Consider the following 22,226-nt stretch of genomic DNA (forward strand, 5'->3'; position numbering starts at 1 on the left):
TACAACAAGCAATGGAAACAATAACACCACCCAAACCTCTTACGATCAAGTGGTTTTCATTCCAGTGCTTGATCAATGATGGTTTGAGAATAAATTTGTATTGGTTTTGTTTAGAATAGGTGGATATGTAGTTAATAGTTTGATGATGTTGATAAGTTGGATGATTGGTGGGATAAGGAAGAATTATGTAGTGTTTTAATTTTTATGTGTGTAGTAAGAGAGGAGACAAGGTAGTAGGCTAGTAGTAAAAGACTTGCTTTGGCTACTCAAGCTTAGTTACAATTTGGAAGCTTGATGGGGTATTTATAGTTGTTTACCCCTACATTTAATTTCATCTAGATTATTCTAGTTCTACATGATTTACAATTTTTCTAGACTTTTCTAATTACATTCTTCTACAATCTTCTTGATTGGTTACTTCTAGTTTTCTAAATATTCTAGGTTTCTCTAGTTTTCTCTAGTTTTCTTAGTTTTGTGTAGTTAATACTAGAATTTTCTAGATAAGAAAAGTGTAGAAATGTGTAGCACTTTTCATCACTCCTCCTTGGTACACATTTCGGTAACTCCGATCATGTCTCGCAATAGCTCGAACTTTCCTCTTGGTAGTGCCTTTGTGAATATGTCGGCTACCTGCTCTTCAGTCTTGCAGTGTTTGAGCTCAATTTCTTTATTTGCTTCTGCTTCCCTGATGAAATGGTACTTGATGCTTATATGTTTAGTTCTACTATGAAATACTGGATTTTTCGCCATTGCTATAGCTGATTTGCTATCGCAATATATCTTTGTAGCTTCTTCTTGTAATTCTCCCATGTCTTCAAGTATTCTTTTGAGCCATATAGCTTGGCTTGTAGTCATTGCTGCTGCAATGTACTCTGCTTCAGCTGATGATTGTGCAACAGTTGCTTGCTTCTTTGATGCCCATGATAATATTCCTGATCCAAGTGTGAAGGCATATCCTGACGTGCTCTTCATGTCGTCCATGGATCCTGCCCAGTCACTATCTGTGTAGCCAACAAGTTTTGAGTCACTTGTAACTCCGTACCATATTCCATAGAATTTTGTTCCTTGCAAGTATCTGAGGATTCGCTTGGCTGCTCCGTAGTGAACTTGACTTGGATCATGCATGAATCTTGATAGGAGACTAACTGCGTACATTATGTCTGGTCTTGTAGCAGTTAGATATAGTAGGCTACCAATTAGACTTCGAAATTTTGATTCATCAGCTTTCGGTGAGCCATCTTCCTTCTTGAGAGCTTTGTTATTGTCTAATGGAGTTGATACAGTCTTGCATCCCTCCATTTTGAATTTCTTCAATAGTGTCTCTGTATACTTCTTTTGTGAGATGAAGATCCCATCTTCTTTTTGAGTTATTTCGATCCCGAGAAAGTAGTGCATTAATCCCAGGTCGGTCATCTCAAAATTTTTCATCATGTCTTCTTTAAACTTCTTTATCATCTTCTCATTATTGCCTGTGTAGATGAGATCATCAACGTATAAAGAGACAATTAGTGTATCATTCGTACCTTGAGTTTTGATGTAAAGAGTTGGCTCACTCTTGCTCCTCCTGAATCCTTGCTCGGTAAAGTAGTTGTCAATTCTGCTATACCAGGCTCGTGGAGCTTGCTTTAGGCCATATAAAGCCTTTTTCAATTTGAGGACTTTATCTTCCTGTCCTTGTATCACGAACCCTTGAGGTTGCTCCACATAAATTTCTTCTTTAAGATAACCATTTAGGAATGCTGACTTCACATCGAGTTGAAAAATCTTCCATTTCTTCTGTGCGGCTAGAGCTATTAAAGCCCTAATAGTGTCGAGGCGTGCAACTGGAGCAAATGTTTCGTTGTAGTCGACTCCGTATTGTTGTGAGTATCCTTTCGCAACTAATCTTGCTTTGTGCTTTTGGATAGAGCCATCTGCGTTGAGCTTTGTCTTGTAGACCCACTTGACTCCTATAGTATCTTTGTCTTGTGGACGATCTACAAGCTCCCAAGTCTCATTCTTCATAATCATCTTTATCTCTTCATTCATAGCTTTTCTCCATACTTCTTGTTTATGAGCTGCTTCAAAGCTTTCTGGCTCCATAAGTACTAAGTTGCATGTCTCGTAGATTTCTGATAGTGGTCTTGTTCGCCTTACTGGTGAGTCTGGCGGAGATTCTATGACTTGTGCAGGTTCTTGTGTTCTTGGTTGAGTAAGAACTTCATTTTGATCAGTTTCTTGTCTTGGCGGTAGAGGAATATTGACTGTCTTTCTTTCAACTTCTTGTGTCTCCCAGTTGTATGCAGCATCTTCGTCAAATTTTACGTCTCGACTGATTATTAGCTTATTTGTTTCTAAGCTATAGACTCGATAACCTTTTGATTGAGTACTATAGCCTAAGAAGATTCCTTTCTCTGTCTTCTCATCAAGCTTGCCTCTTTTCTCTTTTGGAATGTGACTGTAGCATATGCAGCCGAAGACTTTGAGATGCTTTGCTGATGGCTTACGTCCGCTCCAAGCTTCGATCGGCGTCTTATTCTGCACGGCTTTGGTTGGACATCGGTTGAGCAAGTGCTAGACCGCAGCTGCGCATCGCCTCTCGCCTCAAAATCGTTTTGGGAGACCTTTCTCTAGCAGCATGGCTCTTGTTGCCTCCATAACAGTCCTATTTTTCCTTTCAGATACACCATTCTGTTCTGGTGCGTGTCCAACAGTGAGTTGGTGCTCCATCCCTTCATCTTCACAGAACTTGTTGAATTCATTAGAAGTGTATTCTTTGCCTCTATCACTTCTAATTGTCTTGATGTAGTGACCGCTTTGTCTTTCGACACGGGATTTGAACTTTTTGAAAATATCGAAGACTTGCGACTTTTGTTGCATAAAATAAACCCATGTCATTCTAGTAAAGTCATCAATGAAGAGAATGAAGTACCTGTTTTGGTCATTTGATGGAGTGCGCATTGCCCCGCAGACGTCGCATGGACTAGCTCCGTGGCTTTTGGCTCTCCAAGCTTTGCCAGATGGAAAAGGTTGTCGATGTTGTTTCCCGAGCATGCATCCTTCACAGACTGTGTTGATCTCCTTAATTGCTGGGAGGTCTCGCATCATATTCTTCTGCTTGAGGATCTTAAGCCCATGGAAGTTGAAGTGACCAAACCTTCTATGCCATAGCCATGACTCATCTGTTTGCGCTTGCATTGCCACATTGCTTGCATATCTCCATTGTATTGGAAAGCATCTATTTTCTTTCATTTTTACCTTTGCAATTTGAAAGGATTTATCTTGCTTATCATATATTGTGCAAGAATCTCCTTCAAAATGCAAAGAGTACCCTTTTTCAATCATTTGACCTACGCTAAGTAGGTTTTGATCAATGTTGGGTACTAAGAGTACATCCTTAATGTATCTCTTGCCTTTTTTAGTGTCAATGGCAATGGTGCCTTTGCCGACTGCTTCCATGAAGTCACCATTACCGATTTTGACTTTAGTCTTGGATCTATCAAGACTACAAAAGATGCTTTCATTTTTTGTCATGTGGTTACTGCAACCACTGTCAAGATACCAAGTATCTTTTCCTTCTTACATTGCTTGACTTAGCGAGACATAGAAGAGATTATTTTTATCATTTTTCTCTTCAGAAAAATTAGCTTGATGGGATTTCTTTAAACGACAAGTTTTTTCAGTGTGGCCAAATTTTTTACAATTTTGGCACTGTGGTTTTCCTTTAAACCAGCAGTCTTTCTCCAAGTGACTTTTTCTTTTACAAATGCCACATGGAGGATACTTGTCGTTATTTTCTTTTTGTTTTTCTTGTGTCTTTTTCCCATCAGCTTTTGGTTTTTGAGACCGCGAATTGATTTTAGACTGAAAGGCATTTTCTACTTCACTTTCCTTATGCCTTTCTCGTCTACTTTCATATGCTTCAAGAGAGCCCATTAGTTCAGTTGGTGATAGAGTTTCTAAATCTTTAGTTTCCTCTATCACAGAAACTATTGAATCATATTTTTCTGTACAAGAAATTAGTATCTTTTGTACTATATTCTTGTCAGAAATTATTTCTCCATAGGCTCCCATTTGATTTACTATTTCTTTAATTCTAGAATAGTAATCTTTTGCAGTCTCATTATCTTTCATTCTAAGATTCTCAAAATCTCTTCTAAGCTTTTGTAGTCTAACTGCGCGTACCTTGACTGTTCCTTGGAACTCCTCCTGTAGCGTGTCCCATGCTTCTTTTGCCGTTGTTGCGCTCATAATTCGTGGAAAAAGATTGTCCGCCATAGCTTGTTGCAAGCAATATAATGCATGAGAATCCTTTTGTTGATTATCCTCCAGTGCCTTCTTTTGATCTTCCGAAAGAGTTGTAATATCTTCCGGAATAGTGATTCCTTCTTCAACAATTTTCCATAGATTTTGTAATCGAAAATAGGTCCTCATTTTGATGGACCAAAAATCATAATTTTCTCCATAGAAAATTGGAAGAGGTAGTGAAGAGCGATTGTACTCCGAACTCATGTTAATGAGTGAAAAAGATTACGCCCAGTGATATATGATCGAACGGGGCTCTGATACCACTGATGGTTTGAGAATAAATTTGTATTGGTTTTGTTTAGAATAGGTGGATATGTAGTTAATAGTTTGATGATGTTGATAAGTTGGATGATTGGTGGGATAAGGAAGAATTATGTAGTGTTTTAATTTTTATGTGTGTAGTAAGAGAGGAGACAAGGTAGTAGGCTAGTAGTAAAAGACTTGCTTTGGCTACTCAAGCTTAGTTACAATTTGGAAGCTTGATGGGGTATTTATAGTTGTTTACCCCTACATTTAATTTCATCTAGATTATTCTAGTTCTACATGATTTACAATTTTTCTAGACTTTTCTAATTACATTCTTCTACAATCTTCTTGATTGGTTACTTCTAGTTTTCTAAATATTCTAGGTTTCTCTAGTTTTCTCTAGTTTTCTTAGTTTCGTGTAGTTAATACTAGAATTTTCTAGATAAGAAAAGTGTAGAAATGTGTAGCACTTTTCATCAATCAACCTCTGTCTTCCAATCGTTACTACGTCATTCGCCGCCAAGGAACTCATAAAGGGTATTCTTTTAATTAATTAATTAATTAACCCATCTCTTTTCTTTTTCCTCCAATAAATTACATGATACAATCTTGATTCAAAATTCATAATATATAATGTGACTCAAAATACTCTTTTTTTATTTTTTATTTTTACTTCATTTTGAGGAGAGGTGAGAGCAAACTGAGGCTCCATGTGTTTTTGCCATTATATATTATTTTTTAAAAAAAAATAGATGAAAACATAATTTTTTTTTTTAAGAAAAATTCTCATTTAATTATTAACCCAGGCCACCAAAATACTATCTATTAAACAGATTTTAGTTTAAACTATTTAGAATTTTTGGCTATGAATTATAACATAAGTATTATCGTGTCTTTTAATTTTTCTTAACTTGTTATAAATGGTCTTTAAATTGATTGTTTTGTCTACACATGCCAAAAAGAAAGATAATATGGATGTTATACTATTGCTACATCAACATCGTGTACGACGTGTAGTATAAAAAAAAAAAATTAAATATGTATTTTTAAAAATTTATTAAACTAAACTCAATTAATGACTTAAAAAATTTAAATAAAACTAAATTAAAACTTTTTAAATAAATTACGTTGAGCTGATGTGGTAATAGTTTAAACAGTCACCTCATCATTCATTTTGCTACATGCAAAACTTGACAGAATGATCACTTTACAACACTATTACTATTATTAATTAGTTTAGGCATCATTTTTAACCGATTCAAAAAATTTAGAGCACAATAATATATATGTCATAGTTCAAAGAAAAGAAATCATAAATATATATTTTTTTATTTTCTTTCCGTTTAGGAGATCTACATTATACCATATTTTCTTGGGGAATTACCTTATATTTAATTATTTTTTTCAAATTTACGGTTTGGGTTTCTAAAGTGATTGCAACGCTAATTGCAATAGAGATTTCTATACGATTTTTTGTTGCAATTTAAGCTGCAGCGCTAGTTGCAATAGGGATTTCTATGTAAAATTTCGTAAAAATACAAAAAAAAAAAATTGTTTTGAAGTGTAAAAATGAAAAAGCCCATATTTTTCTTTCATGATCGTGTTTAATTATTTTAAATATCTAAATTTAATTTGTTTATTAAAATATAGCTTAGATAATTATTTAAAAATATCAACAAAATTAGAAAATTATTTTCTTGTTATAAATCTTAAATTTGGATTGGAAGTTAATTCAATTAATTAATCATACTTGATAAAAAATTTATTAATTATATTGTTTAAGATGTCTAAACTTATTTAGTTTAATAAAATTAGTTAAATATATTTTTTATAAATAAATTTAAAATTAGATTAAATTTTATATATTTTAAAAATATAATTGAATTGTATTAAATTAAATTTTATTATTATTCAAATTAATAATTAAATAATATCAACTTTAATACAATTCTAATTAAACATGTACAACAAACTATTTAAAGTTTGTTTTGGATATGTACATTATTTGAAATTCTTCTATTAAGAAGTCCCTATTATTATAACAACTAAAAAAAATAATATATATATATAGATACAAATTAATATTACGTGCAATATATGTATACTTAGTTTTTTTTTTTTTTTTTTTTTAATTAGGCAATGCATGTTAGTTTTTAAAGTTATATATATTTTATTTAAATAAATAATATTATTATATTAAAAAAAAATTAAATGTTTAATATAAAATTTTAAATAAAGAAAACATAAAATAGGAACAAAGATTTTCAAAAATAATATTTTTTTCACTTTGTTGATTAAAATTAGGTGAACTCCATAATCAATAACTCCATAATCAATAACTCTATAATCACTCTTTATTCTTTATCCATTACTTTCAAACATTATTTTAAAGAAATAAGGGGCTTTGCCTTTTGTGTAACGTGAACTTAGACTCCTACACTAACCAATTAATTCACTATAAAAAACTGCTACTTTTAGTGATAATCTTTTAGTCACAACATAAATTTTTTGTGGCTAAATGTGACTTTAAGTCACAACAAAAAGTTACTTGTGACTAAAATATAGTATTTAGTTACAAGTTGTCACTAATTTAGTTTTAGTCACAACAAATATTGTAACTAAAAACATATTTAGTCACAACAAATTTTAATTTTTGTGACTAATATTTTTAGCCACGGACCTTTTAGTCACAACACAATAATAATAATTTATAATTAGTCACAACTTTTTTATCTTTAGTCACAAATTTTGTTATGACTAAAAGTAAAATTTTTTTGTAGTGATAATAAAATAAAATTCACTTAAAAACATAAATTTCGTTATTGATTCATTCTATATGAAAACTAATGATGCATCGCTATTGAATTAATGAGATTTGACAATATACAATTATAGAAGAGATACGTATATGATTGAGTGGATATAAAAGAAAGAAGTACATATCTATTCTATATTAAGTGCGCCTATATAACAGAATTTTTGGTTTATGAGAAATTTATGGGTGACTTTTTATTTATATTAAAAATAAAATGGTTTATTATTAAAAAATAAAATAGTTTATGAGAAATTCATAGGTCACTTTTTATTTATATATAATAAAATAAAAAAAAATAAATTACATCTACGATTGGATTTTCTTTAATTATTTATTGTGTTCGTTTTTCTATTACAATTTAGACATTCTCATTCTAATTTATATAAGAGCTAGCTGAGAAGGACTTCCACTCTCATTAACACAAAGCCCATTATATTTGATCTCTTCTCTCTCTTTTTCCATCCTAATATATATATATATATATATATATATATCAAAATCAGATATGCCAAGAATGCATTCTCATCAATGATTATCATTACATTGAATATTTTTAATTTTAAAATTATGATATTAAAAAAAATTAAATATATATATCGTATTTTATATATTTAAATTTAGATTAAAAAATTTTCATATGAAAACATCTACATAATTTTTTATGTGCGTGAGTTCTTCGATTGCAGCCATGTTTTATTAATTTGGACTTCTATTGCTTTGCTTTTTTTTTTCTCTTTCTAATCGTTATTTACCCTTAGGTGTCGTGTGTAGTGTACCTGTTTGGTTTTTGTGCGTGAAAAACTCCAACAAACTCCAACTTTATTATCAACAGTTCCATCAAAATCATCTTTATCAACACTAAATAAAAATAATTTTTTTGTGATACATTTGGCGAAATGGGTTCCAAACCATATGCAATCAACAAGAGTTTAGAAAGAAAAAAATACAAACGCAATAGCTATGAGAGGTTCGGTGCATGAAGTTTCAAAGAATGAAAAGTTGATGAATTAATATTTTTGTAAAATAATTTTTATAAAATTAAAAACTATGAAAAAGAAACATAAATAATGATATATTCGGTTAAAATTAATAGAGAAAATAAATTACTACGGGCATTTTCGTAAAAGAAAAACTATTTTAAAGTTTAAAATATAAAAAAATCCTTAATTATAATATATTAAATGCAGTTAAGAAATTAAGTGAAAAGTATATAAATTTTTGTAAAATAATATCTTGTGCTCTATGATTTACTTGTCCTACTTTTGCTCCGGCCTGATTGTTAGAATGCGGAAGTGTATGCTAAGGTGTATGAGGTTTTATCTCAAAACTAATTAGAAACGAGAGGAGTAGTTCATCCATCTTGTATATGGTATTTAGTTTCAACACATTATTAATGTGAGATTCTCTAAGACAGAGGTTGATATCTTTTGTTTGGATATGCAGTGAAGCGAGCGCTAGTTCAACAGAAGATGACATGGGGACATGCTGTTGCTGCACTTACATTAAAGACGTCAAAGTTTGAAAACCAGAGTACACAGAGAAAGAAAATAATGCAGAAAAATGAGAAAACTCAGCCTAAACTTTTTGGCTGGTGTGCTGCCTTTTTATATAATCAATGATTGGTTTGTACAGGAAAATTCTAGAATAAATTGTACAATATACACACATTTTAAATAAAGGAGAATATTCTAACAGAAAGTTGTTAGCCTAGGGAATGGTACAAAATCAGATAGTACACCTCAGAGAATTACACCAGAGAATTTACAGCAGTAAAAAATCATTTCTTAACACCCCATCTCAAGCTAGGTGGTGTTTCAACAACACCTAGTTTGTCCACCAAGAAATGAAACCTGTGATTCGTGAGACTCTTTGTTAGGCAGTCGGCAATTTGATCACTTGATGGCACATATCTAACTTCAAGTAATTTGTTTAAAACTTTGTCACGCACAAAGTGAACATCCAACTCTATGTGCTTAGTACGAGCATGGTAGACTGGATTCGCAGCTAAGGCACTTGCCCCCATATTATCACACCATGTGATAGGTGTGTAGTGTAGAGGAAAATCAAATTCTTTGAGCAGGGCTTGAATCCAGGCGATTTCAGCAGAGACTTGAGCAAGAGCGCGATATTCGGATTCCGTACTCGATCTTGATACCACAGCTTGTTTCTTGGATGACCAAGAGACTAAGGTATCCCCAAGATACACACAATAGCCAGCCACACTTCTCCGATCATCAGGACAACATGCCCAATCGGCATCCGAATATCCAGTAATAGCAAGCCTATCTGAAACTTTGATGTGTAGTCCATGGTACATAGTCCTCTTAAGATACCTTAGGATTCTCTTAGCCGCTGCCCAATGTGCTGAAGTGGGGGCCTGTAGAAACTGGCTTAACTTGTTGACGGCGAAGGAGAGATCAGGCCTTGTGTGTGTGAGATATTGAAGGCCTCCAATAAGGCTCCTGTATTCAGTTGGATTTGAGAGTGCTTCCCCATCTGACTTTGACAATGGTTTGCCTACTGTCATTGGTGTAGAACTCGGTTTCAAGTGCAGCATTTCAGTTCTGGTTAGAAGTTCTTTAACATATTTACCTTGATTGAGATAGAGACCCGTGTCATCTCTATGAACTTCAATCCCGAGGAAGTAGTGCAATGGCCCCAAATCTTTCAAAGCAAACTCGGCATGAAGTTTGTCAATAAACTGATTGAGTTTAGTAGAGTTGTTCCCAGTCAGAATTATGTCGTCCACATAGATTAGAACCATGATAACTAGACCTGGGATTTTGTAGAAAAATAAAGACGAATCTGCCTTGGAGTTTCTGAATTTCCAAGTGACAAGAGTGGCCTTTAGTCTGTCATACCATGCCCTTGGGGCTTGTTTTAGTCCATAAAGGGACTTGACAAGCTTACAGACATGATTTGGTTTAGATACATCCACAAAACCTTGAGGTTGCTCCATATACACATCTTCTTGTAGCTCCCCATTAAGAAAGGCATTATTTATATCAAGTTGCCTAATATCCCAAGATTTAGCAACAGCAATAGTTAAGACGACTCGAACAGTTGAAGCCTTCACAACAGGACTGTATGTTTCACCAAAGTCAATTCCCGGTCTTTGATTGAAGCCTTTTGCTACCAACCTCGCTTTGTATCTCTGAAAGGTGCTATCTGCATTTAGTTTCACTTTGTAGACCCACTTGTTGCCTATAATATTCATGCCTTCAGTCCTTGGAACGAGAATCCATGTTCCATTTCTTTTGAGAGCAACCATTTCTGTCGACATGGCCCCATTCCAGCCCTTGTGTCTAAGAGCTTCTTCGACACTAGTCGGTTCTTCATTGTCACAGTTCCACTGAGATTGGCCTACATAAACTTTAGGCTTGAATATCCCTGCTTTAGCTCGAGTAATCATAGGATGTGAGGGAGCTAAAGGCACTGGTTCTTGCGAGGAGTTTTCTGGTTTATCAGTAGCAGTACTGCTGTCAAAATTACTTGATGAAGCAGTAGGACTGTTCTGCACACCAGCAACTAGATTTTCGAAGAAACTAGATGCAACATCAGATGTGTCAAGTTGATTTACCTGGTTTTGGTCATTAGAATCTGGTGTGTCTTCTCCAAGGACCTGGGATGCGACTGCTGGTGTGACAGAAACATCAGGCTGTTTGTGAGATTGGAATAGACTCGACCAAATGGGCACACTAACACACACAGGCTGTTCTGGTTTGTAATTATTGAGAAAACCAGATCTGAAGGGAAAATCCTCTTCGTTAAATATGACATTTCTAGAGATGTACATTCTCCCCGTGGAGCTAAGGCATTTGTAGCCTTTATGAGCATCACTATACCCTAAGTTAACACACTTAGTGGAATGAAATTGGAATTTATGTGTTTGATAGGGTCGAATACACGGATAACAAGCAACTCCAAAGACTTTGAGGAACTTGTAATCCGGTTTCTTACCATGAACAACCTCAAATGGGGACTGATTTTTCAAAACCGGTGTTGGTAATCTATTGATTAGATACACAGCGGTTTGAAATGAATCCCACCAAAATTTCAAGGGCATATGAGCTTGGGCAAGTAATGTCAATCCCATTTCGACGATGTGTCGATGCTTTCTCTCGGCTCGACCATTTTGAGCCGAGGTATGAGGACAAGAGTGTTGAAACTCTATTCCATTTTGCACAACACACTCAGAAAAAGATTGGAATTCACCACCCCAATCAGTTTTGAGAGCTTTGATCTTTCTCTCAAACTGATTTTCAACCAAAGTTTTGAACTGAATGAAGGCTGAAAGAGCCTCATTTTTGGTTTTAAGTGGGTATATCCAAGTATATCGAGTGTGGTCATCAACAAAGTGAATGTAGAATTTGTAATTTGTGTTGGACATGATTGGTGCAGGACCCCAAAGGTCGGTATGTATCAGTTCTAAGGGACTTTTAGCACGACTAGGATTAGTATTAAAAGGTAAGGCATGTGACTTGCCATATTGACATGCTTCACAGAAGTTTTCTTTTTCATTGATAACTGATTTAACATTGAGTATTTTCAGTACAGAACCCAATACACGACTGGAAGGGTGGCCCAATCTCTTGTGCCACTTATCCTTTAGGATGACAGACTTAGATGCAGCAACACGCTGAACTTTTGATTTAAAAACAACACCAGTAAATGGCTTAACAGACTCGAAATTTAAAGACTCAAGAGAATTTGTGTCAGGATTGCCTTGTTGACCGGCAAGTTGGTACAGCCCATCCCTAAGTGTCCCTTGAAGAAGAACCTTCTTTGTGTCCAGATCCTTCACAAAACATTGTTTGGCAAAAAATTCAACAAACACATTATTTTCAGATGTTAGTTGAGATATACTTAACAAATTTTTAGTGATATTAGGCACATGTAAAACATTCTTCAGCACTAAACATTTGTTATCAATAGAGATTAAAGAGCTAGTACCAACATGAGCAATCTTTAAATGATTACCATTGCCTACTGTAAGAGTTTCCTCACCATTGTAGTCACTCTTTTGGTTCATGTTGTTTGTGTCTGCAGTGATATGGCTGCTTGCACCCGAGCCTACATACCAAGCACCATCCTCCACCATTTCGGGTGTAGCCACAAATGCTGAAGCTCCACTGTTATTTCCATTTTGAGAACCTTTACCACTGATACTCGAACTGCCAGCTGAGGGATCTGAACCCATATAATTTTCATCATACCGATTATAACAGTACGCAGCAGAGTGCCCATAACGGCCACACACTTGGCAAGTCGGCTTGGAATTGTTGCTTCTGCCACCTCCTCTGCCTCGAAACCTGCCTGGACCTCTTCCTCCTCTTTGATTATTAGAGCTTCCACGATTTCCAGGACTAGCATGACCGGAGTGACCACCTCTGTTTCCAGGGAAACCAGATGACTTAGTTGCAGCAAGATTGGCTGAGGGTGAGGATAGATTCAAGTTTTTAGTAGCTCCTGACAGTGTAGTAAGTCTATCAAGTTTGCTATCAAAACTCAACAAAGTGTCTTGTAGCTCTTGCCATGTTGTGGAGACCCTTGCTTCAACTTGAAGCACAATAGGGAGATACTCAATATCGAGTCCTGAGAGTATATTAGACACCAGCTGCTTCTCAGGATAGGGATCTCCTGCCAATGCTAACACATCGGCCCACTGACGCTTCTGTCGAAGGTAATCGGCCATAGACATGGCTCCTTTTCTGGTTGTTTGGATTTTGGTCCGATACTCATCCATCTTCACACGAGAATGAGCTCCAAATAACGTCTCTAGGGCCTGCCACAAGCTTGACGATGATTCACTGACTTCAGTGGCGATACTTTCCGTCATCGATCCGTAAAGCCACCCAAGTAGAAGCTGGTCATTCACGATCCAGATCTCAAATTCTGGATTAACAATAACATTTTCTTCACCTGTTGAAGTATCTGTAGGCAGAAACTCAACAGGTCTAACTTTTGTGCCTTTCAAATACCCGTCTAATATGTGACCACGAACAATCGTTGATACCATTGTCTTCCACAATGTGTAGTTATTCCTGTCAAGCTTTAAGGCAAAAGGCTGGTTGAGGGTGGTGACGATTTGAGAACTTGCAGCACCTGCTGCAATAACGGATGACTGGGCCATGACACTTGAAATACTCTGTTCACCTGAACGGGCAGGAGTTTGTTCTGCCATGAAGCTGAGACAACGGAGGGCACCACCGGTGCAATCAACGGCTCTGATACCAAGTTTGAAAACCAGAGTAAACAGAGAAAGAAAATAATGCAGAAAAATGAGAAAACTCAGCCTAAACTTTTTGGCTGGTGTGCTGCCTTTTTATATAATCAATGATTGGTTTGTACAGGAAAATTCTAGAATAAATTGTACAATATACACACGTTTTAAATAAAGGAGAATATTCTAACAGAAAGTTGTTAGCCTAGGGAATGGTACAAAATCAGATAGTACACCTCAGAGAATTACACCAGAGAATTTACAGCAGTAAAAAATCATTTCTTAACAGTCAAGTCCAGACCCTTAGACCCTTCAGACGTCCTTCAACAAGTTGAGATCATCCAAAAGAATCCTCGTGGAAGATTCACAGCAGAATCTGTGGCCGAAAATGGCTTTCCTCCTACATTCTTGAGAAGGAAATGGAACCTCTACATGGAGACGCCCCGCCATTACCAGCTACACGAAGCCCCTGGCCTCAATTCCTCCCTCAGATCTCAGCTTCCCGACCTCAAAATCTTGTCCAAAACAGTTGTTGTGGGAAAATGGTATTGCCCTTTTATGTTTGTCAAAGAATTAGGTGGATTAAAACTCAAGCAGCAGATGAAAAATTCCATGTTTTATGAGATGACACTTGAGCAGAGATGGGACAAGGTTTTCGAATGTGACAACGTTGGAAACAGCATGAAAATGGTGAGTGTTGATGTGTTTGTTAACAAAGAAGAGGCTTGTGTTAATGGAAAAGAAGCTATATGCGAGTGGGGTAATGTTGATGATGGAGTTATCTGGTTTAGAAGCTCAACAGAGGGTGATAAGGGAGAAGAACAATCAGGAAGGTTATTGGGGTTGAGCAAATTGATAATGGATAGAATAAAGTGGGAAGAGCAGAGAGTTGGGTTCAGTGTGGATGAGATTAAAGGGCAAGTGAAAGTGAAGAGAACAGAGAAGTTTGATGGAAATGAGTGGAGCAAATTTAGCTGTTATGTTTTGGTTGAGAGGTTTGTGTTGAAGCGGGTAGACGGCACCGTTTTGTTGACACTTGATTTTAAGCACACCAGCCAAATTAGGTGCAAATGGGAATGAGCAATATTTGGGACGCTCACTTCAAAATGATGAAGAGTTTTAATAAATAAACTTTCAATTTGTTTGATTTATTGTACGCGCGCAATTTGTTTAATTTAATTATACTGTTCTTAGACTAAGCTCGTATAACTAACTATTAATTGAATGACATTGCAATCATAAACAAAAGACAATATAAATATATATTATTTTAAACAGGAAAAAGCTTAAATAGTATAAATGACCAACATACAAGTAAAATAGAATCAATACACAACACAACAATCAATAATCAATTGAATTTGAAGAGGTAGCTTTATCTGATCTCTATGTGGTTGTGGTTGGTTGGCACATCAAGAAAGGAAGGTCAGCATTCTCATCACTACAATACAGACAAGGGTGCTGATGATCAATGCCATTACCCTTCAAAACCTTCCTGGCCATTATCACAACCTCTTTATTGCTCAACGCCTTTCCCCGGTTCTCCTTCAAAACTGTCTGAACGGCATTGCTAAAGGCCCCGAAAGCTTTTCCTCCAGCTGCAGCCAGGTTCATGTCAGCCGAAGTCTCGTCCGCCTGGCAACCGCTCAGTAGGATGCCGTTGTCCCGGGGCCTCATCAAGAGGTTGGAGAAGTCACGATGAAGCTGTGCCTGGTCAAAGCGTGGAAGGCGAAACTTGAGGCTGGAATTGGAGCCGAAGAGCTCGAGCATGTGTGTGGCGAGGTCGGAGGTGTGGATGTTTGTAAGTGAGGTCAAGTGTTTGAGAATGGAATCGAATGGAATTGTCTTGGGTTTAGAATTAGAGGAAGATGGCTTAAGAGCTTTATTAATGGTGGTATCATCAACATTATCAGAGTCAGAGAATGAAGTTGGTCCGACTTGTTCTTTCTCTTTGTCAATGAGGCCTCCACTGTGGCATGAGTCCGACAGAATTGTTAAGCTTGCTCCTTTTGCTAGTCTATTCACCAAATGCCTGAAATCTACATCTGGTATATATACATTTGAAATATTACTTTGCGTTTTTCATAACAATTTTTAAATAAAATAAGCTAATTAGGATTTTTGGCACCTGAATTTTAACATGTACTAAATCATACTTCAAGAATTTTTTTGGCCGTTAAAAATTCCCCTTAAACTATTGAGATTGTTAGATTTAAGACTTTTGTCTAATTTTATTCAATTTTATTATTTCAGTGATTGTTTATGTACTAAACTATGCTCCTATTTTGACATGTATTAAATCATGCCCCTGAATTTTCATTCATGTTAGACTTTTTTTACTAAAATTGGACAAAAGTCCTTAAATCCAATATAGTTCAGGGGTATTTTTAACGACTTTAAAAGTTCAGGGAGCATGATTTGGTACATGTCAAAATTCAGAGGAAAAAAATTCTAATTAACAAATAAAATATATAGGAGTAAAAGTATAGGACTAAATATTAAATTTCACTCAGGTTCAGATTAAAAAAATTTAAACATCTTGTCAAAAATAAAGTATATATAGGTAGGTGGTAATGTAACAATGAGAAAGAAAGATACCAGTAATGAGGTTAAAATCACAAGGAACAATAGCTTCATCCTTACTACCAATGGGATGCAGAGGTTTGAGTGAAGGAATTCTTGTTCCATGTCCACTATAATGAAAATACAAGACATCCCCAGCTTCAGCCTTATCAACCAATTCACCAAGAGCCTTCTTGATGTTTTCACCAGTGGGCTTTACTGATGATGACCCTGCCTCATCAGTCAAAACCTCAATATCCTTTGGATCGAACCCCAACTCTCTGACCAGGCTCTCTTTCATGGCAACCACATCGTTAATGCAACCATGGAGCTCGTATTGGGAATTCGGGTAGTTGCATCCTACCAACAGAGCAAATCTTTTGTTTTCTTTCTCCATATATATTCAGTACGTTAATCTTTATAGTACAATAACAAAATAAGAATTATTATACTCTCAAAAATGTGGGCTATGTAGCTAGTTTTAATGAATTGAGATTCGACTTTAGTTTTGGTTTTGACAATTAGATTTAGCTTTGTATATATAATAACATAGTTCTCTCTCTCATTGGATTAGAAGTTAGGAGTTAGGACTCAGTTCCCTTGAACTTTCGTTCAAGTAACCTCTAGAGTGGTCTGTCCTTTTTAGTTGGCTTCCAAGTGTGGGAATAATATTGTCAAAAAAAAAATTAATAAATAAAACACTTCAAGCAATATATATGTATTATATTATGTGTAAATGTATTTTATAAGAATGACATAGAATTTGTAATCGTTTGTCCGCACGTTATGTATGTGTACAAATTTATCAATTAACATGCCATCTTAGCTAGCTGTATTGTATTTTGAAGCAAAATACTAGGCTATTATATAATAATAATATACTAATTACGAAGAAATACATGAAATTCCATTCAGTGCCTTGTTTCTTTAATTTTAAAAGTAATCATCATATCCTTTAATATATAAAGTTTGGTCATTAATTTTAGCACAAATTACTTAACAAAAGTGTCTTATGAGTAGGCCGGACTAGTCATGTAAATTACTTTTTGAGTCATTAAATAATTATTTAACAAATTATTTTTTAATATGACACAAATCGGTAGCCCGGGAAGCACAAGTACAACTAAGTATAAAAAAAATAAGAATTTTTGCACAAGATATTATATATTTTTTTAAAAAATAATATTTATAAGGTTTTACAATTACACTATTTATACCTTACTTTTTTTTCGAATAATTAACAATTTTTCTCCTTGAACTTTCGACAATACTGATTTTGCTCCCTAAAAGAATATTCCTGAACTTTTACATTTATAGAAATTTAGTCTTTCTACTAGATTTCGTCTCATTATTCTGTTTGAATGTTGACGTGTTTTTGTAAATAAGCAACTTTGCTCTTTAAACTTTGACAATAATCAAATCGCACTCTCTCAATTTAAAAATGGGTAAGATTCAACATTTTTTTTAGTAACTCTTAAAAAAATCATTTTGAATGATTAAGAAAATTAAAAAAGAAATTAAAATTTTAAAAGTAATTACGCAATTTAAAAAATTATTTATTTTTTATTCAAAAATTCATTTAGATATTAAAAATTTAACTTTTATAAAAACTAAATTTTACGGGAACAAACTTGAGTCTATTTTATTTTTCTCAAAAAATGTAGATTTATTTTAAATAAACATAACACTTTTTAATTTAATTCTAATTTTTTTCAAAATCATTTTATATTTTTATTGAATTTTTAATTATTTTTTTATTTGTTAAGATATAAGTTTATAAATATAAATAAATTTTATTTTTTTTCAAAAAATCTTAATTTATTTAAGGGTAAATACCATTTTGGACCCTGTATTTTGCAAAAGTTACCGATTGGACCCTCTGTTTTGTTAAATGACAAAAAGGACCCTGTATTTTCTAAAATGGTAAAAATAGGACCCTGAACTGATTTTTTGTCAAAATAAAATTTAATAATAAATCGATCTAAAAGTGTTATGACAAAACTATTTACATTTTCTGTATCTGTTCGTATTTTCAAGTTGGTTATGTTAAAAAAAAAAAGTTGTCAAAAATTAAGTTCAGGGTCCTATTTGTACCATTTTAGAAAATACAGGGTCCATTTTGTCATTTAACAAAACAGAGGGTCCAATTGGTAACTTTTGTAAAACACAAGGTCCAAAATGGTATTTACCCTTTATTTAAATTATTTATTAGATTCTCAATAATTTTGGTTTGATTTTTTTAAGATACGTGTTTATAAATAAAATAAAGTTTGAAAATATTTTTAGGAGTAATTTAAATTTTTTTAGGTATAATTAAGATTTTGTAATAAATTTAATATTTTTATTAATTTTTTTTGTACTTTTTATTAATTTTTTTTAAGAATTTATAGAACATTATAATTTTTAATATTAATTTTTTTTAATAAAAGGGGGTAAAATTTTGTATTGGTCAAAGTTCAGGAGGTAAAAATGCTAATTTTTGACGATAAAAGAAACAGAACCTTACAGAATGAGCATAATTATGTAACTGTTATATTTTAGGGGAAATTTTTAATAAGCTGCGAGGCAAAATTAGATAGTCTCGAAAGTTCAAGTGACAAAAATACTAATTATTCTTTCTTTTTATATTTATTTAAGCTTCTCGCTCTTTCTTACTATTTTTTTTATGTTTAAATATATAAAATTAATATAATAAATGTAGCCATTTACATCACATTTTTTTTTTTACATCTTTTCACTCTCTCACAATTTTGTTTTTTAAAAAAAGAATTTATAAGCACTCATTCTATATCTTTTTCTCTTTTATATTTTTTCTTACTACTCACAATCAAACTACTTCATACTATTTTCTTTAGTTAATAACATTTTATAAAAGAATTTTAATTAATTTCTTTTAACCATTACTAAATAAAATTCTTTTACTTACACATTTGCTCTCATATTTTGTTAACATAATTTCTCTCTCTTACCAAAAAAAAAGACAACTAAAAACAACTATAGAATACCTTAACAACAATATGAAAATAACTATAAAAAAACAAAAAAACAGCTACAAAAAAAATAACAAGTTATCAACCCCATTACAATATACAAAACAATTAATATCAACTCCTCAACATATTTTTGTATTATAATTTTTTTTATTTAGTTTTGACTACTTGATTTATCTTTTTGTACTATAATATTATTTCTTATGAAATTTTTCGTTACAACTTCATACTTTCAACTCTTTTTTTTTTTCTTTCTTTTTGAGTTAGTCACAGTTAAAATAATAATTTATATTTTAGAAATTAAATGAATAGTTGCATTAATAATAAAAATAATAAAATTTTATGATTTCAAAATATGGTATATAATATAATGGGTAATATATAATTAAAACAAAACAAAAAAAAATAGATAATAATATAATTTTAATATGTTAATATTTACTAGTGCACATTGTGTCAATTAAAAAAAAAAATGAATCATTGTATTTTAAAAAAAAAAATGTGTCAAAAAATAAATTAAACATATGTATCTGCATCTACAAAACAACACATATATACAACAAAAAAAAATCAAGAGTAATGTAAGAATATATACCATAAAAAATGCGCATGAATAAAAAAAATAACTGAAAGGAAACTGTGAAATAAAAAAAATATTCTAAAAACCACTTAAAAAGACACTACAAGAAAGTCACCTTTTGCCGGCAAAATTCATAAATTTTTCCGGCAAAAAGAGACATTCTCATAGTGATTTATGGACTTGCAACCCTTGAAATAGTGGCTTATTTCACTGTTTAAGGGTGCAATTTTTACACTTTCAAGAGAGCTATTATGCTGTAGAAACATTCACTTGTAATCCTTAGAAGAATATTGAGAAACTCACTTGACTCTGGTTCTTGTGATCTTAATATCTCTTCAATAAATACCATAAAAGGATAGTAGGTTACTATCAAATAATTGGAGCCGAACATTTATAAAATTTCTTCCATTGCTTTCTAAATTTCATCATAAAATGCTTTTATTTTCATATATTTGACTCTGCATTGTTGACCAAATACAAGATCAACACCACTCATACTCAAACTACTTCATACTATTTTTCTATAGTTACTCAAATTTTATAAAAGAATCTTAATTGATTAATTTCTTTTAGTTACTTACACATTTTTTCTCATATTTTTTTAACACTCTTTCTCTTTCAAAAAATTAGGAGCGCTCCTCCTATATTTTTCTCTCTTACGTGATTAATAAATGTAGTATTTTTTTTTAGATATTTTGTAGTTTATTCAAAGTTCATTTATTAATTATTTGCATATTACAACCATGTATTCTATAATTATTATTTTGTTATTTTTATGTATTTATTTTATTTTACAAATGTCTTTTAGTACAGTAAAAATGTAAAAAATGTTGGGTTTTATGCCCTAAATAAAACTCATTTCAATATAATCAAATTTACTTATTAATATAGATCAGAAATAACATTTAATGTTGCATGGTTCACATGATTTATTTCATGATTATATGTACATAATGTATAGATTCATCTGAAACCCTTTTCACATACTTGATCCTGTTTATTGTGCCGTCAACACATTGGAAAGTAAACATGACTATGTGAATAAAGTTTCCTAGATTTATCAGACTTACTGATATGATAATCTACAACAAGAGTTTACTTGTATTTGGAGAAATACTATGTTCTTTCCAGAGCATTGGTTAAAGTAAAGCTCAGGTTGGATGCATGGAGTATGCATCGGAAGGGACCGATATTGAACTTTGACTTAGATTTAATTAAACTTACCGTAAAATCTATTCAAGTCAATATCGCCTAGTTGATCCTAGATCAAATGATCTTAATCCTGTTATGATTAGGCTCAATCTTGAAAGGCTATTCGTGTTCCTTGAATTGTTAGTTAAGCCTACCTTTTGGTCAGGGTGATACGTACTTTTTGAGAACACGGTAGTGCAATTGAGTGGGAGCGCTAGCATAAACATGGAATCTATAGCTTCTATCTGGCGAATAGTAAGCAAAGGATGATCACCTTCGAGCTTGACCAAACGAAAATAAATGGTGGAGATCTCATTTCACATAAGCTGAAATATCATTTATACGGGGTCAAGTGTTTTAAGGATAAAATACATAGTAGGGTGTTACGGTAATTTAATCCCTTTACTGTGTAAATCATTCATATAGAGGATAATTGATCACATTAGGATTATAACAATGGATAACTAATGATGTGTCTATATGGTGGAACATATAGAGCATTCTATATACTGAGAGTGCAATTCTAAGTTCTATGCGTGGATTCAACGAAGAATTAATAAGTTAGTGAATTTTAGTGCTAAATTCTTGATCTACTTATTGGAAGCTCGGTTATATAGACCCATGGTGCCCCCACTAGTTGAGATAATATTGCTTGTAAGACTCATGTAATTGGTTTTGATTAATCAATTATAATTCTCAAATTAGACTATGTCTATTTGTGAATTTTTCACTAAGTAAGGGCGAAATTGTAAAGAAAGAGTTTATAGGGGCATATTTGTTAATTATGATACTTTGTATGGTTCAATTAATAAATATGATAAATGACAATATTATTCAATAATTATTTATAGTTATTAAATAGTTAGAATTGGCATTTAAATGGTTGAATTAGAAAATTGACGTTTTTGAGAAAATCAGATGCAGAAAAGGTAAAACTGCAAAATTGCAAAAAGTGAGGCCCAAATCCACTAAGCATGGCCAGCCACTTTTGTAGGAAATTTAAACTGATTTTTTCATTATTTTAATGCCAAATAATTCAAACCTAACCCTAGTGGAATGCTATAAATAGATAGTGAAGGCTTCAGGAAAATTACACTTAAATTTTCTACTTCTTCTGATTCAGAAAACCTGAGCTTTCTCTCTCCCTATCTTTAGCTGCCACTTCTTCTTTCTCTTCCCTCTTGATAATTTCGAAATCCTTAGTGTATGAGTAGTGCCCACACACATCAAGTGATACCTCAATCATAGTGAGGAAGATCGTGAAGAAAGATCATCAGCAAAGGAGTTTCAGCATCAAAGATTCAGAGAAAGAGATCCAGGTTCAGATATTGA

The 22,226-nt window shown here is 33.0% G+C and overlaps 2 protein-coding genes across 2 annotated transcripts; one reads left to right on the forward strand and one right to left on the reverse strand.

Annotated features, from left to right (window-relative positions):
• Positions 1-5,018: 5,018 nt before the first annotated feature.
• Positions 5,019-14,795, forward strand: LOC115698687 (uncharacterized). Its single transcript, XM_061102644.1, has 3 exons — positions 5,019-5,070; positions 8,792-8,864; positions 13,866-14,795. Exons 2-3 carry the CDS (start codon positions 8,823-8,825, stop codon positions 14,649-14,651), a joined length of 828 nt encoding a protein of 275 aa, XP_060958627.1. The 5' UTR covers positions 5,019-5,070; positions 8,792-8,822; the 3' UTR covers positions 14,652-14,795.
• Positions 14,796-14,839: 44 nt separating this feature from the next.
• LOC115698688 (metacaspase-9) lies at positions 14,840-16,864 on the reverse strand. The gene is made up of 2 exons (XM_030625826.2): positions 16,170-16,864; positions 14,840-15,616 (listed from the first exon to the last, which is right to left on the reverse strand). Exons 1-2 carry the CDS (start codon positions 16,528-16,530, stop codon positions 14,958-14,960), a joined length of 1,020 nt encoding a protein of 339 aa, XP_030481686.2. The 5' UTR covers positions 16,531-16,864; the 3' UTR covers positions 14,840-14,957.
• Between the last annotated feature and the right edge of the window lie 5,362 nt (positions 16,865-22,226).

This window comes from Cannabis sativa, chromosome 8, assembly GCF_029168945.1.
Source record: "Cannabis sativa cultivar Pink pepper isolate KNU-18-1 chromosome 8, ASM2916894v1, whole genome shotgun sequence".
Taxonomy (NCBI): domain Eukaryota; kingdom Viridiplantae; phylum Streptophyta; class Magnoliopsida; order Rosales; family Cannabaceae; genus Cannabis; species Cannabis sativa.